Source organism: Cynocephalus volans, chromosome 2 (genome assembly GCF_027409185.1).
Source record: "Cynocephalus volans isolate mCynVol1 chromosome 2, mCynVol1.pri, whole genome shotgun sequence".
Lineage (NCBI taxonomy): Eukaryota > Metazoa > Chordata > Mammalia > Dermoptera > Cynocephalidae > Cynocephalus > Cynocephalus volans.
The window spans coordinates 31,035,549-31,052,767 of record NC_084461.1 but is presented as its reverse complement, the minus strand read 5'-3'; the positions used below and the strand labels follow the sequence as shown (position 1 = coordinate 31,052,767).

Sequence of the window (17,219 nt, the reverse complement as noted above, 5' to 3'; positions counted from 1 at the left end):
AACACCCCACTCTTGGTACCAATTTTCTGTATTAGCCCATTTTTGTGTTGTTGTAAGAGAATACCTGAGACTGGGTGATTTATAAAGAATAGAGGTTTATTTGGCTTAAAATTCTGGGACAGCTGCATCTGGCATGGGCCTCAGGCTGCTTCTACTCATGGCAGAAAATGGCAGGAAGCTGATGGGTACAAGAAGATCACATGGTGAGAAGAAGCAAGAGAGAGAGAGAGAGAGGAGGTGCTAGGGTCTTTTAAACAACCAGCTCTTGCAGGAGCTAATAGAGTGAAAACTCATTCATTACTCCTGCCCCCAGGGTGTTAATCTATTCATGAGGGATCTGCCCCATAACCGGAATTGCTCCCAACATTGCCAAGTTGGGGATCATATTTTCACATGAGTTTTGGGGGACAGCACATCCAAATTTTATTAACTGGAAAGACCATTTTGTAAGGCAGTGTCATTTATAAGGCCCTCATCCTTGCTCCCAAGGACAGTGTTCAAGAGAAGCTCTGATGAGTTTTTGGTTGCTTCAGTGTCTCTTAGCTGATATTCCTTGATTTTGTTAGCTTATCCAGGAATATATGATTTGAGATCTACTGAAAATTCAAGTTTTAATTTTGGAGAATAGGTTCGGTAGGGTTTTTCAGCATCTGTGTCAGGCTAGCTTCTTTCAGATTGCCTGTTACTTCTGGATGTGAAATGATTTCATATCTATTTCACATCTCAGTACTGTGACATTTAATCATTTTTTAAAATTATTTACGTTTTTTTGTTGTTTATAAGTTAGTAAATGTATCCATGTGCTAATTTTTATTTGTTTTTTAATTTTAACATTAACTTATACATATTTGTAGGGTACAGTGTGTTGTTTACATGCATGCATATACTGCACAATGATTCACTTAGGGTAGAAAGCATAATTTGTACCCATTAGTTCACCACTTCTCCTCCCCACTTTCCCTTACTGGATTGTTTTTAGGCTTTTATTTTTGGCAACTTTTAATTGCCCTGATCTACCAAGATGTTACAAACATTCTCTGCAAACCTCAAATTCAGAGGAATGTTCTTCACAAACTTCAATCAACAATTGTCATAGTTGAAATTTCTTTCAATTGAGGTGAACTAAGTGTTTAATTGGGGCCATTATTAGTATTTCCTCACATACATCCTTAGTGTTAGCCAGCTGCAGGGTGGGAAGATAAGAATAATTAAGAACCACCTGATGGAAGCGTGCATTGTTTTTCAAAGTGTGATGTATGGATTATCCTTATCAGAAGGCTCCGGATGCTCACTAAAATTCAGATTCCTGGATATCACACTTGATTTACTGAATGTTTGGGCAAAGCTCCTGGGCATATGCATCTTTAATAAGCTCACCATATGCTTCTTTTGCACATTAAAATTTAGAGAAACCCTGGATTAGTGGGTCATTTGATATTTCAATCTCTTTGGCGGTTGCATTTTTAATTTCTAAAAATCCACTTTATTGACTGAATGGCTGTCTTTCTATCATTTATTTACCCTTTCTTCCATAAGAACAATAGTTAGTGAATATTGTGATAACAGCTCTTGGGTATAATAATTGAATAAATGCACTCAGTCCCAAGTGCTATTCAAGTGATTACAAAGATATTTAAGAGGCCATTTTCCTATTCTTATGTGGGTGGAAGATTTTCTTCTGGAACCCTAACCTGAGTACTTTCAGAAATAAACAACTCCATGGTGTAATCATGCTGCAAGATGAGTAAATGATAGCTTTAGTAACAAGGGAAAGTCCAGATGCCATTACTGTGAGGAAACCCATAGAAAAAGGAACATTTGCTGAAGGCCAGGCACTGTTTGGGGTCATTTTAATGTATTTCCTCATTTGGTTGTTACCATAACTTCTCAGCAAAAAAACATACTGTCATCACAGTTTTACAGATGAGGAAACTGAGGTTCAGAGAGACCAAATTATTTGTGCAAAGCTGCACTGCTTGTTAGTGCTGTTGTTGAGTGTTGAATGCAGGACTGTCCCCAAAATCTGGCTTTTTCCACTAGCAGAAAACAAGTTGTGCTATTGATTCTGTTCCCGGTAGGAAAAAGGGCAGGCCAGGATTTGGCATCCATGGTTGACATAGAGACTAGGAAATTAAGTCCATTGAAGATTTCAGTCTTAATTCATTTGAAGAAATTCCAGTTTGGGAATTGTGCTTGATTCTTCCTGAGGGATGCCCTGAAAACCAACTTCCCAGGCTGAGAAGACGCCTGTGATGTGTAGGAGATTTGATCAGAAGCTTCAGTCATGGCTTCCAGCTCCAAGATTCTATCAAAAAGGAAGAAAGAGAAATCTATTAATTCTGTCTTCACTCAGATTTTTCTAGATAGCTCAGTGTATGCCCAGTCACCACTGATTCCCCTCTGGTGTGGTGTCGGCTAACCCTGCTTTGTGTAAACTAAGGAAAGACTCTTCTATAGATGATGAAAAAGAATTCTCACCTGTTTCTGCTTGCTAATGAGACCCACAAACGTACTAATAATATTGTAGTGTATATGTCAAGAAAGCTAGAACAGAAGATCTTGAATGTTATCACCACAAAGGAATGATAAGTGTTAAGGTGGAAGATGTGCTGACTACCTAATTTGATCAGTATACAATGTATACATGCATTGATTCATCACACTGCACCTTAATAACATGCACAATTATTATGCATCAATTATAAACAAAATTTTTAAATGTTGCCAAAAATCTTCAAGTCAGGAGAAAGTTACTTATGTGGCCATGAGGAGAGAAAGAGGTAGAATTGATTCTGCTGCAGATCTTGGGTACAGGCTATGTGGGCCTTTCTGTTGTCTCCCCTTTATGCCACCAGTATCTGAATCTGGACTGTGATTTGGCTGTGTCTGAGTGTGTCTCATACTTGAGGCCCCACTTCCTAGCTCTGTCAGTTCAGGACCTGCCAAGTCCCCTGACAGCTGTCCACTGGCAGATCCTTCTTCTCTTCACCCTTCTGCTGTCAGATCCTCCCTACCGTATCCATTAGCTCATACCTCGTCCTTCCTCCTGTTCAGAGTCTTAAAGACACTGACATATGGCAGCTTTAGTTTTACATTTGTGGGAGCCCCTCACGCCCTTGCACAAATACTCATTCCCTCTCTCCAGTCTTCAGGCACACCCACCTCCATTCTTTCTTTGAGAACGACTCACTCAGTTGCCAGCCTGCCATCGCGTTACTTCATCCTCCTGCTGAAGGGGCACTTCTTTTGTCCATCAGGCCCAGAGGCCCATGGCCAAGCGTGGGCTCCTTTCCCCAGCTCAGAAATGCTCCTGAGCACACCCCTCCCTGGCATTCCTCCATCTGGCTGAGTGGGCCGCACTTTCTGCCCATTGCTGCAAAGGGCAAATTCCACCAGTGTGGCAGTGGTAGCTTTTAAAAATGTGACTCTGAATTTCTACAGAAACCCTTAACTTCTGGCCCAGGCATCTGGGGGAATACCCTTTAGACTATCATGATAGCTAATAGCTAATACTTATCAGGCACTTACTATGTCCTGGCACTCATTCAAGCACTTTATACTAACTTGTTTAATCCACATGACAACCTTTAATAAGTTAGCTAATTAGTTACTGTTACTATTCATATTTATCAGAAGAGGAAACCGAGGCCCGGAGAAGTTTAGTTACTAGCAGCTGAGAGATGAACCGAGCAGTTAGACTCCCGAGTACTTGCTTTCAAGCACCAGTTTCTACTGTGTTTGTTCGCTAGGGGTGATGCCATGAAGAAATGAGATACTGTGCATCTGTTGAGTACCTACCATATGCTGAGGTCTCTGTTATGCATTTTACGTACTGTATCTCTGTTAGTCACAGTCCTGCAAGTTAAGATAGTTAAAAACACTGAGCCTCAGTGTGTTAAGTAACTTAACCAAGATCACACAGCTCATGCTGTTTCTATTAAACCCCATCATAACTTTTTGATCTTATGTTCTTTTGGAACCCCTTTTGTCCATTTTCCAATTAAGGGATTTTTTTTCCTACTTCTGTCAGCCAATGCGTTGGTTGTGCTCTTGGGTATAGTAGCGTTGTGTTGGGCTCCTCCAAAGAGTGTCTGAGAGGTGTGAGAACACGTAGGTTGATATTCTAGGGCTCTCAGGGGGACAGTTTGCTCTAGAAGTGGAGCCTAGCTGCCAATTCCATGTGATCACAACTGGGTCCCAGGCTCCTGCTGAGACATCTGCACCCCATCTGTTTTGGCCTCAGGATAGTGGCAGCCTCTCACACAGACCTTGTCCTGCTCAATTTATTCCCAGTGATTCAGTTTAATTTTAGTGAATGTTGCATTTTTTGTATCTATTGATTCTTTGAAGTCTGTATGTGGTGCATTGGTGTTCCCAAGCAGGCTCCTGATTTACTTGTTCATGGAAAACAAACTATTATAGTGAAATAAGTCACATTTTTGCAGTTTGTTTTCTTTTAAATGTTCAAATTTGCCCTTGCTCACACAGCATTATATGATGAATATGGTTATGGATCTCTCTCCTTCCCTAGGCAGCCAGTCTCTAGAACTAAGCAGTCCAATATGGTAGCCACTAACTACCTACCTGTGGCTGTTTGACTTTAAGATGACAATTAAATGAAATTAAAAATTCAGTTCTTTTGTGGCATTAACCACATCTCAAGTACTCAGTAGTCATGTGGGGCTCATGGCTACAGAGGTGGACTGTACAGAAAGAGAACATCTTCATCATCACAGGGAGTTCGATTGGGAAGGATTATTGTAGGACAGAGGGGCCAGACCTTCTTATTGCTGTATCCCTAACACCTGCCTGGTACGTAGTAACTGCCAGGTGGATGCACCAGAGTCCATACATCCTCAAACTACATGAGTTACTAGGGCTGCCAAGATTCATATGCAAAACCTTCATGAATTGATGATATTACCAGTCACTTTCCTCTTTGGCTCAATGGAGCAAGTCAGGGAGCTCTTGGCATCACAGCAGAGGGTGGGATTACTGGGAGAATCTTCCCAGTGATTCCACTCCCACCTCTCTTTCTTCTGAGGCTTCTATAATCCCTTGACTTCTACTTTCTACTGACTTAGGTCCTGGCTGTGTATTCATTGAGAAAAAGTTGTCTGCCTCTTGCAAACCAGCAACAAGAAAGTTAAAAATTCTGGAGCCTCTCATGGCTTTAGGACTGTGCTCAGTATTTAGAGACTGTAGATATTGAGTCTTGTCTTCGTTCTCTAAAAGCAGCCTCCTCTGAACCACAGCACTGGAATCCATAGTGCCTGCAGAAGTGCTTCCCTGGTGGGTGCTGTGGGGAAGGGCTCTGTGACACAGGACTCCAGGTCTGGGCTCTAGACCAAGTACTGCCAGAGCCTGTAGCCTGGTCATTTAGGCTGTGTGAACACTAAATCCTTTTCAAAATGAAAATCCTAGGGCTTTGCTGTCACTTTTCCTACTGTCTAGTGAATATCAATCAACTTTGTCTTCCTGGTGGGATTGTAAACCTTGAAGGTAGGAATCAGTACCCTTCTTAGAGCTTTTGCACAGGGCTGGCCCTATAATAGATACAAATTGATAGTCCATAAGGGTGATTTTGGGGGGGCTATTTTATCCCCTTTCCTATCTATATAATGAGGAACAGATGGTACCTTTTTTAGTGCTCCACATACTATAATTGGGTATTTTGGGTACCTCTTTATTGCAAACTATTTTTTTCTGTTCTTGATTTCAGAATATGCTGATCATATTGTCCTCGTCACTGTGGGAATAAACAAATTGATCTGGTAACTTCTGAGATTTTCAAGTGAGAAAGAATTTCCTTCCAGGGCAAGATGATGCATTTTGGAAGTAGTGTTTTATTGCACAACTCCAGGGGGCGCCATTCACATGTCTTTTACAATATTGTTGGTTTTTACCCTTCAGGCTGCTAGGTTTTACCTGTGATATTCCTGAAGGCACAACAGCATAGGTCAGGTGACTCTGCAAGTTCTCTAGGCTCTGTGACTCTAGAACATGCCATTCACAAATTCCTTGCAAGATGCTGCCAGTTTCCCACTGGACCCCAGATCACTGTCACATACATCAAAATGTCTAATACTTTGATGCAAGTTGTGGGGAGAGATAGGAGAGGTGTGGGCAACTATTCTCAATCTAAGACTGTTCTGAAGAGTCCTTCCCCACCCTTCCTTTGCAGAGAGCAGTAGAGACTCCTTGTGAACCCCACTCATACCAAGGCTTCTCAGTCTCGCTGGAGACTCCACGTGAACCCACTCATACCAAGGTTGTCTCATCCCCAGCATCTGGGCTTGCCGCACTCCTATGAAGCAATATAAAGAGTCCAATTTAAATTTTATTTGGGAGATCCACCCACCTTAACAAAATCTTTTCCTTTAGCCAGTCCCTAACATTTGAACTAGTAGACTTTTTTTTTCCCTTTTGTGTCAAATAATGCTTCCTGTAAAGAATTAAGGAAAGGCTTAGACATAATCTATTGGTGTTAGAAACCAGGGTAATGGTTACCCTTAGGGGATGTTATTGACTAGGAAGGGGGACCAGGGAAACTCTCAGCTGCTGGTAATGTTCCATTTCTCCATCTGGTGTTCCCTTTATGAAAGATTAATGGAGATTTACAGCTGTGATTTGTACATCTCTCTGTATGTTTATAATGCTTCAGAATAAAGTTTATGTAAAACCATTTTAAGAAGATAGCCTTGGGAAGCATTCACGGACATTTATAACTTAGTTAAAACAAGTAGGTGAGTTTATTAGTTTGCTGAGACTACTGGATACTGGGAGGGATAAGAGTAGGTGAGGGAGGAGGTAAAAGGGCAGGTTTGTCTTCTTTGAGCTTCAGCCTGGAGCTCATTCTGCCCAGGTTCTTCTGAATACAGAGTACAGGCCTTCAGTGCATCAGATACTTTTTGCTCAATTCCGTTCCCATTCTCCTTTAAAGGTGCGGGAGAAGTGAGCAGGTTGCCAAGAAGACTGGAATGGAGAGTGCTTCCTTTGGTTCAGGTCCAGAACTGGTAACAGACGAAGTGATTCTCTTGGGCACTTAGCTTTGGAGAAAGCATGGAGCCAGCCTTTTTTTTGGAAAGTAAACCATAGATGATTTCTTCCAGCATGACTTGGCTTCAGTTACACAAGAAGAAACCAATAAACTGGGGCCACCTGGGTGCCAGATGTACAAAGCTCTGTGTTTATGTGTCGGGAGAGAGCAGAGGTGCAGAGCTCAGCTAGGAACCCCCCCTCACTCTCCCCACAACAAGCCCATGTCTCTCCGTCCCCTCTCCTGCCGGTCCCTTCTCCATGACACACACAGGGACCTGGGGCTGGCAGCCCTGCTTGCAGGTAAGCAAGTCTCCTGCATCCCCTCTAGCTGGCCAGCTCTCTTAGTCTCCATCCAGCTTCTGAGACATATTGAGACTGAATAGGTGATTTGCAGGAGCACACTGGCAAGTCTCACCTTGTGGAGGAACACAAATGAAGTAAGCCTTTAGGAAAATGCTGGCTTGGCTTTCAGGCATTCTCATTCAGGTTGCCCGTAAAGTAGTTATGATGTTCTGAGTGGAATTCCCATCTGTTTCTTCTGCACCCCTTGTGTCCAAAATTTGAGGCTGAAGAAATACCAATAAATCCTTATTCTCAGTGGTGGGTTTTTTGTTGTCCTTGTTTTGGGATTTTTTCCTTCAAAGACATCAATGTTGGGTTGAGAGCGGTACACAAAGGGCCCTGGTCCAGCCATCTCTGAGGAGTCCTGCTCTTCAGCTTTGCTTCTGTGGAGCAAATGAGCTTCATCACCAATAGGTCCACCACAGTCTCTTCCAGCACCTGGTCTCCAACTCAGAGCTGAAATGGAACCAAATCTCGGCACTGCACAGAGTCTGTTTCTAGCTACTTTATTGCAATTATTTGATACCTCTCTCTGGGCCGGGTCAGTTCTTCAAGTGCCAGATGTGTTTCTCAAAGAAAGATACTGAGAAAAAATATCACGTCTCCTAAGAAATGTCAACATAAAAGCAAAATATGTCAGATGTAACCACTATTGGAATTGGTGTTAAAATATTTCCCTTCTGCATTTGGAAAGCGGTTTGCCTGGCACTTTTACAAACTTCTCACTTGATTCTCCTAACAGGCCTATGAGGAAGTGGGCATCGCCCCCATTTTATAGATGAAGACGTTGTGGCTCAAAAAGGTTGTGTGATCTATTTAAGGTCACACAGCTATTCTTCTGACTTCCAGTAAAGTGTTCTTTTTTTCTGTTGTCCTTGTTATTAAAGATATTTTAAGGTCAGTAACCTCCAAATAGGAAGCCAATTCTTAGTTTTATGTTAAGATCTGGTTCTATTTCTGGTGACAATGAAGTCAACGTTTTGGAAAGACACCCTGTCCAGAGCTGTCCGATAGACAATAGGCAGCTTCTCTGATGGAGGCCCCCTTGCCTCCTGACTGGGCGTGCCGCTCAGCTAGTCTTCAGACTCATCTGCAGAGCAGAGCAGCCTCAGAGGAACGATGAGGGGAGCTTGAACTTCGGAGGACTTTTGCAGTTTCCCTTAGTTTCCAATGTTTCCAGGTTTATTTTTGCAGATTTAACATTCACTGAACTGCCTTACTGACTGCAGAGACCCTAATACAGCAAAATGATATAAAATCAGAGATCTGGAAAGAGCCTAATGAGAGGTAAGAAGATGAGATAGGCCCATTTCTAAGAGCTTTGCATATTTTAACTCATTTACTCTTCATAGCAACCCTTGATTATCCCATTTTTCAGTTGAGAAATCTGAAACTGAGTAAGGTCATTTGCCCAAGGTCACACAGCTAATAAGTGGGGAAGTTAGTTTAGTTTGAACCCAGTTTAATTCCAGAGTCTGAGCTCCTGATCACTTCAATGCGATGCCCCAAACATGTCATCTAGTATAAGCCCTTTGTTTCAAAGATATAGAAATGAGATCCTGAGAGTTAAATCCACTCGAGGAGGTCATTGGCAAAGGAGTTTACTAAGCACCTCAAATGGCACTAAGGAATTTTCCTAAGAGGACAAGAGAGTTGTAAGTTATACCACCTCTAACCCTGACCTCTAAGAGCAGCTCCTCATTGACCAGCATTCTCCTGCTCATCACTGATTCCATGTCTGTGAAATGAGAATGCCTCCTTTTCCCTGAATTTGACAGTGGGCCTTCCACTGTAGACCCCAGAATCAGTCTCAGATCAAGGACTGTAGCATAATGTTATTTGTTTTCTTGAGAGAAGAATGACATCAAACATGTCTAGTCAAACAGTTGTGTGAACCTATGGCCAGGGTAACCACTTACAGGTAAATGTTCCAAAAGTTGTCAGTGAAATGCAGGATGTAGGTACCATCTTCATGATAGGGAAACCAGGGAGCACTGGCTCTTAATTTGAGATCCATAGATATCTAGCATCAAGTTTTAGGAGGGAACAATGAACCTGAAAATCATAGGCTACATTTTGGATACATGTGTATATGTGCACTTTTTTCATCAGAGTCACAAAGAAATCTATGACCCCAAAACATTTAATACCATGACTATAAAGATATTTCATTAAGTTATTTATGTGTAGCCATTCTGTGAGTCAAATGGCAGACTATGAAAGCAACTGGTCTTAGGAGTTTCAGAGATCATCATGATCCATATAATTTTTTATTTTATTAATTTTTTTGCATAGATAGAGTTGATTCAAATAAAGCTTTTTATTGAATATATTTACAGACTGGATTTTTCCATCTACCACATGGAGATTTTTTCATTGAGCCTGTGAAAAAGCATCCACTGGCAGAGGGAGCTTACCACCCACACATCGTTTACAGGAGACAGAGGCAGAGCGTTCCGGAGACAAAGGAACCAACCTGCGGATTAATGGGTATTGTGCCTTAAGCGTTCTCATGGGTTGAGGGGTTTGTTTTGTTCTTTTTAGCTGTTTTGTTAAGTCATGCCCGCTTCTTATTTAAGTCTGTTATCTCCTCTCTGTTCTGTTGCCAGAAAGTATGCACCCTTGTATAAAGTATTTTACTTCTCTATACTTGTCTCTTTCTATTCTTAATGGGAAGGGAAAAAACCATCTCCTATATTCTTGCCACACTAGTTGTTGATACTGATGACATTTAAATGATGAGTTGGTTTGGAAAAAAAAAAAAAAACTCTACTGAATTTTGTAAAGGAAAATAGTTTGAATTAGAGACATAACAATTTTCAGTATTAGCAGTATTATATAATACGTTACTATGGAATATTACTAGACAGCTTGTCACATCTGCATATGGAAGGCACATTTAAATGTTTGATGATGCTGATAATAATGTGTGAAGAGAAACTGAAAACAAAATATCAATGCATTGTCACATGATGAATACAGAGAAGCTTCTTTTGGCTGCTTGTGTTCACTGAGCGATGCTTTTTTTTGGGAGTGGTCCAAACTCCTCCTCTTGGACTTGTCCTGAAGAGTTTTGGGTAGTTTTCAGAGGTGACCCAAGTTATTTCCTTGCAACAATCACATTCTCTTTAATTTGTAGGAGATAATAAACTCTGCATAAAGGGCCACTGGAAATTGAGATATTTCCTAAAACTGTGTAGTTTTTCCTTTCTTCAAAGAAACTAACAATGCCAGAGGGACAGTTAACGAAATGAATACGTAATATTATTTATATGTCTTAAGAATTTGGAAAACATGGACCTCAAAGGGAAAATAAATAGATGACGAAAGATTTAAGGAAGGCGGACTCTGGTGGAAGGGACACAGAGAACTTGAGCTTTGTCAATAAGAGATTGAAAGGACAAGGGAACAAGTAACTTCTCTATGGACTTTGTGCTACGTGTAACTTTCCTGGGAGTTTTTCTTCTCTAATCTTAGCAGAGTCTGTAAACGATAAGAAACTTTTGAGTTTTATAAAGTTTTCTGTGCACAAAAGCAGACAGCTGCTTTAATTCCTTAGCTTTCAGTAAGCTAATGTAACTTTGTCCTAAATTAGATAACTTGCTGTCTAAATTTTCTAGCAAGTATCAAGAGAGGGGAAGAAATACGTTATCTGGCTGATTTGATTAATGAAGGAACAAATACAGATTAGTTAGTCACAATCTGAATTTTTAGTACTCTGTCACTGATCCTATCACTTGAATAATTGCCCGATTCCTGCTACCCTTTGGATGATGGAGAGCACTTTTTGTGCCTGATTCAATACCTTTTGGATCACTAGGTCGACAGTGTGGCAGAGAGCGTCACTAGGGCAGTGAGTGAAATTGGCTGGGTGATTGTTTCCGTAGGCTTCGCTGCTCTGTGAAATGAGATAGGCTATTCCTCATCCACCCACCTCGAACACTTCTCTCTCTCATAACTCCCCTGTTGAGGTAGAGGTAACTAAAAATTAATTGAGAATAACATATATTTGGTCATGAAGGCAGAAGGGATAAATAGGAAAAGAGTGGGGTTTGGTCCTTATTAGGTCACACACAACACCACCGATATAACGCTTGTCATCCTTTCATACTGTGCTCCCAGGCCAGCCTTAAGACTTCCCACCTTCTCTGACCAATCCCACTTTAGAGCAATCTTTGCATTGTGAATTTACCCACACCCGTCTTCTAAAAGATACTCTCTCATCTTTGCTTAGAAACTCAGACTGTCAGAATTGAACAGTTCTGTTGGAAGGACCTTTGACAGTGCCTAATGAAGCCGCCTTTCACCAAAGAGGACTTCATGATTAAAGAAGGGAGTGAATTTTCAAAAGCATCAAGCTAGTTAGTGTCCGAATATAGCCAAGCTCACAAGACAAAGTTCTATTATAACTCCAGCTTTATACTGCCTCTTGTTTCTTCTTTAAGTCTTTCTTGAATAGAAATCTTGTTTTGTCAACCATTCTCAAGAACCCCTTTAAAATAGGGACTCCCTTCCCAAACAGTGTGTAACACAGTGTTGGGCACAATGTAGGAATTCAGTAAATCGTTGAAATGAAACTGACAAAGAGTATTTCACAGTTAAGAACATGAAACTAGAGTACACTAGCTTCTAGTCTGTTACATTGATAGAAAGAAGGAAGAAACATGGCTTTTCTAGACATTGAGGAAGTATCAGTTGTTTGTGACCATCTCTCTTCCCAAGCAAATTTCAAAACCTCATTTTATCAACAATGATCTGCTCATTTCTCTGAGGCTTTTTGGCGAGAACATGGTCACACTGGGACTTGAGGGGCTGTTGGATGAAAGTGTCTGGGAGAACTTCGGTTCCAGAACGCTGAGGAAGGAGAATTAACACTAGTCATATGTATCAGATGACAATAGCTACAAGGTCATCTATGGCAGAAAGGGGCCTAGGCAGGTAAAGTCAGAGTCTGGGACTTCGTGCATCAGGATTCTAGACTAGAAACACGGGGCCTGGTTCCTGGCATGCATGCTTGTGTTCAAAATTTATTCATCCATTCAACAAGTAGCTATTGGGTATCTGCTTTGTGCCAGGTGCTTTTCTAGGTTGTGTGGGTACAATTGAGAATAGGATATACTTCTTTGTCTGAAGAGTTGACAGCTTGGAAATATGACACGAGTAAGTAGGGATCTGGTCTTGGCTTTAACTTTACAATATATGGTAAGGCCATGAGGAGATATGGAGTCTTAATGTATTTATTAGGCTTTCTGTTACTCCACATTATGTTTGTGCCAGGACATGGAGCTATCATTTACTCATCTTCTCTGCTGCAGAGTCTCTATTATGTGAACTCCTGTGAGTGGATCTGAACTGCTTTCAGGTTTGGGCTATTTTACTTTATGTTACAAAAACCGTTCTTGTATGTTTCCTAGTACATAGGTTCATGGGGCTTTTATTCCACCCAGTAGGGGAATGAAATCAATAACTCGTAGGATATATACATCTATGACTTTACCAGATAATGCAAAATTACCTTCCAAAATTGATGTTCAAGAGCAGTGATCGAGAGTTCCCATCGTTCCATATTCTGCCTAATACTTGGTATTCTCACTTTTAAATTGTGTCAGTCAGATGGATGGGAAGTAGTATTTCATTATGCTTAGTGTCAAAGTTACACATGTCCTGTTGTAAATTAGGGCCCCAAATCTATGGCTTGTGGCTATAGATTCTTGATGATTAGTTTTCTCCCCTGTACCTAGAGTTCAGGCCCAAGACTGCCAATTTTAGGTTTGCTTACTTGTTGGTTCATTTGTTTTCTGGTTTACTTTTTCACTTAGTCTCTAATTGGACTTTTCACCTATGTGGGTCCTAAATTTGTCTCTTCCCTGGAGCAAAAGTAGGGAGCAGCAGATGCCCCAGATCAGCTGCTAGTGCCATGCATCAGTCAGGGTCCAACCAGAGAAGAAAAACCACAGACTTACTATAAGGAATTGGCTTTTGTGATATGGGAGCTGGCTAGTCCAAAACCCATGGGAAGGTTATTGGAAAGGTCAGGCTGGTACTCTCGGGCACAGGCTGAGGCAGCTGTCCACATGCAGAACATCTTTTGGAAAGCCTCAGCTTTGCTTGTAAGGCCTTTCTACTAATTGAATCAGGCCTACCAGATCAAGAATAATCTTCTTTATTTAAAGTCAACTGATTATGGACATTATCACATCTGCAAAACACCTTCACAGCAACACCCAGATTAGTGTTTGATTGAAAAACTGGGAACCACAGCTTAGCCAGGTTGACACAGAAAATGGTCATACTGCATCTTTTTCTTTTCTCTCTGAACTTCTGCTTAATTGTTTTAATTTTTATTTTTTCTACTTTTGGCCTTTGACAATTTCTCCTTTTTTACTGCTTTAGCATTAGTAGGGACTTAATACTGGGAGAATTTTTCTGAATATCTAGTCCACCATATTGCAAGAAATCAAAGTGTCAGAGTTCTGGTCAAGATGGCAGAATAGACAGTCCCCAGCATCACTCTCTCCCACAAATCAACCAATTTACAACTATAAAAATGTAACAACAGCCAAGCGGGGGCTGCTGGAGCTCAGGGAAAGAGGAGGAGAGACCTGCAGAGTTCATGAAGGGGGAGAACCCATGATGAGAGAAAGAAAAAACTGCTCTGAGCGTTTTGGGCTGTGGCCACTTTAACCCTGGAGCTGCTGAGTGCATGGAGCAGGAGTTGGCAGGAGCCGCAGCTTGCCCTTCAGATGGAGTTGCTTGGAGGTGGCAGGAGAGAAGAGGGTCTTGGTGGCTCCCAGACCAGCAAGACCACTAACAGGGCTCCTGTGGACCCACACAGGACTGAGGAGCCAGAACAGCTGAAAAAGGGGAACCATTCCGAGGCCAGTGAGTCCATTGCAAGGGACCAGCGCAGGGCCCATCCCATGGAAAGTGTTTGGAGCACAGGCAGTGGGGAAGACAGGCCCACCAGGAGAATGCTGGGACACAGCAAAGACAGCCAATCTGCCCCCGAATCGGCACAGGACCACTCAGAGGAGACTGGTTGGGAATGCAGAATTGCATGGGGTGCAGCTCGATGAAAAGAATCAGGCCCAGATCAGAGTTTCTATACAACACAGGTGCACCAGGTCTCTTGAGAGCTAAAAGTACCTATAAGGTCAACTATTAAACCCTGAGTTGCGCAAAAAAGCCTTCCTTAGGGAAACAGCAGCAAAGCAGCAAACATACAACTCAAGTACTAGTTCCCTCAAGAAGTTCTCCCATTTTAGAAGTAAGCAAAGGACAACAAATTAGTTCTGGCCCAGGCACTCCACCAGTGCCTTGGGGCCACCAGGGGACCTGAGGTATGGATCTGGGGACCGGACCCCCACCCACAACCACACACACCAGCCAGCACCTCAGTGCAAGCCTGGGAACCTGAGGCTTGAAGCCGGGGACCAGACCCCCCCTGCCCATACCCAGGCACACCACCAGCACCTCAGGGTCCCACCCAGGGGCCTGGGGCATGGATCTGGGGACTGAAACCTCCACCCACCACCATGCACTGCCAGCACCTCGGTGCCAGCCTAGGAACCTAAGGCTTGAAGCCAGGGTCTGGACCCCACTCCCATATCCAGGCACACTGCCAGTGCCTTGGTGCCTACACAGGGGCCCAGGATATGGAGCCGGGGACTGGACACCCCCATCCACACCCAGGCATACCACCAGCACCAAAGAGCATGCCAAAAATATCACATCTGTGTCGGGGGCCCACCACAGCCACCACAGTAAACACGGCTGCCGTGAAAGTGGCTAGATGTCACAACCACCATGTAGATGGCCCTCCAGCCACTGGAGTGCATTGACACAAGGAGAGTCACCAGCAGAGACCAAAGAAAAGAAGAGGATGTCTCTCTCCACAAAGCCCATTCCAGAGTGACAGAAGAAGCATCTGCTCTGTGATAATATTGGGGGAACTGAACACACCTGTCAGCGTTGGACAGATCATCTAGGCAACAAATCAACAGAGTAACCATTACTTTTTCTGAAGGAGAGAAGAAACCTAGGGTTATCAGTGTCGGTGGGGGGAGGGACAGGGGGATAGGGAGAGATTGGACAAGGGGCATTAAGAATAAGTACGATTTGTAACAATATACATACTAGTAATATTGATTTGATCAACATTTGCCAACAATGAATCCACAAAATATGTATAATCAATTATGATTCAATAAAAAAATAAAATAAAAAAGAAATCAAAGTCTTGAGTGGATTTCTTACCTAAGTCATTTGGAAATTTTTCAGTTGCTTTTTAAACTAACATACATAGATGTTATTAAATACTAATAAATGCCAAATAGTGTAGTAACATTAATAGTAGCTCATTGGAATTAATTACCATATCAGATCACTAATCTGACAAATCAGAACAAAGTTATAAGCTTTGGGGGTGCTTATAAACTTTGTTCTGATTTTGTGAAAGTCCAGTTAGTTGAAGATTCTAAATAACTAACAGACTTCATAGGGAGTCTAAAATTTACTTAAATGGCACTATTAGTTTTCCTTGACTAACATCAAAATTTCTTGACACAACCCACTTGAGCCTTGTCTTGAATTTCTTGATTAGTTGATTACCTTATGATTAGAGGCCGCCCAGCAGTTCGTGCTTTGCTTAGCTATGAAATAGTTAACACTTTGTTTTCTGTACTTGTTTTTTATTTTTTTATTTTAGTATGGGGGCATTTATTTTTTATTATCTGCTTTAATAACTGGTAGGAGGATTGGTAAAGTGCCTCAAGCTTTTACTAATAAGAGGATGAGAAGACTGTTGGGAAGAATTTGGGGAAATATTTCGTGCATGAATGTATCAGAAGAAACCCATTGGTTTTGTTTTCTTAATAAAATCCAACAACAAGACTACAGGAACTGAGAGAGCCACAGGCCTCTGCACAGTTGCTCCTTAGCTCTGAGATGCTCAATCATCCAGTCACAAGCCTTTTTTCATGAAGTGACTGCACGGTGACCACCCCCTTGTTTGCATTTCTTAGTACTGGACAATCTGTTGCCTTCTTCCTTCATTGCTTCAGGTGCATAGGTTCCCACGCCCTGATCAGGAAGCAGCTTCCATAGGAAACATCTGCTTGTCTTATCTCCTCCAGGATGCCCCATGGTGAGCACATGCTGTCAGAGTGGCCGGGACTGCACCCAAGTGTGGGTAAAACTCGGAAGGGCAGAGAGCACTGAGGAAGGCATTCAGGGCTGAGAGGGGCATTTGGATCAATGTGAGCAGAGAATCAGTTTCATCTGACAGATGGTTCTCTGGTAGGACAGAAAGTACTGACCCTGACGAAATGTTACTTGAAATGTTAGCATTTTAAGCACTATGGCACTTCCCACAACTCTATAGGGAAAAGTGTAAGTGGCTCCTAGCTTTGCCATGGTCGTTCCTGTGCCGCCATCTGCCTTGGGTGGAGGGTGGTGGAGGCCTATCCCATTCAGACCAATCTCTGGCTTCACCCTGCTGCCTGCAGAGACCTGAGATGGCATCTGACCTTTCTTCCCCACTTCAGTGTGCTCATCCTTGGGGACATTAGTGCCCCCGACAGGAAAGTGTGATTCACCCTAAAACTCAAACAAATGACTCAATCTCTAGCTTCAAAGCTCTGTGTGGCAAATAAATCTTTGGTGTGGTTTTCATATTTAATCCATGTCCTCAGTCAACCCTCATTATTACAAGTCCTGTCATTTCTGCTGCCTAAATAGTTTGCTAAATTGTCCATCTTTGTCCAGTGCCATTACTGAACTTCAGCCTCTGTCACCTCTCACTCAGATTACTGCAGCAGCCTCCTAACTAGTCTCCC

The 17,219-nt window shown here is 42.3% G+C and overlaps 1 protein-coding gene across 2 annotated transcripts in view; it reads left to right on the top strand.

The window, feature by feature from the left end:
- ADAMTS12 (ADAM metallopeptidase with thrombospondin type 1 motif 12) overlaps positions 1–17,219 on the top strand; it is a 339,684-nt gene that overhangs the window by 116,285 nt on the left and 206,180 nt on the right. For both annotated transcript variants that reach the window (XM_063087212.1, XM_063087211.1), the window contains exon 3: positions 9,723–9,873. In XM_063087212.1, the coding sequence (XP_062943282.1) occupies positions 9,723–9,873 (151 nt within the window). The remainder of the gene's footprint in view (positions 1–9,722; positions 9,874–17,219) is intronic.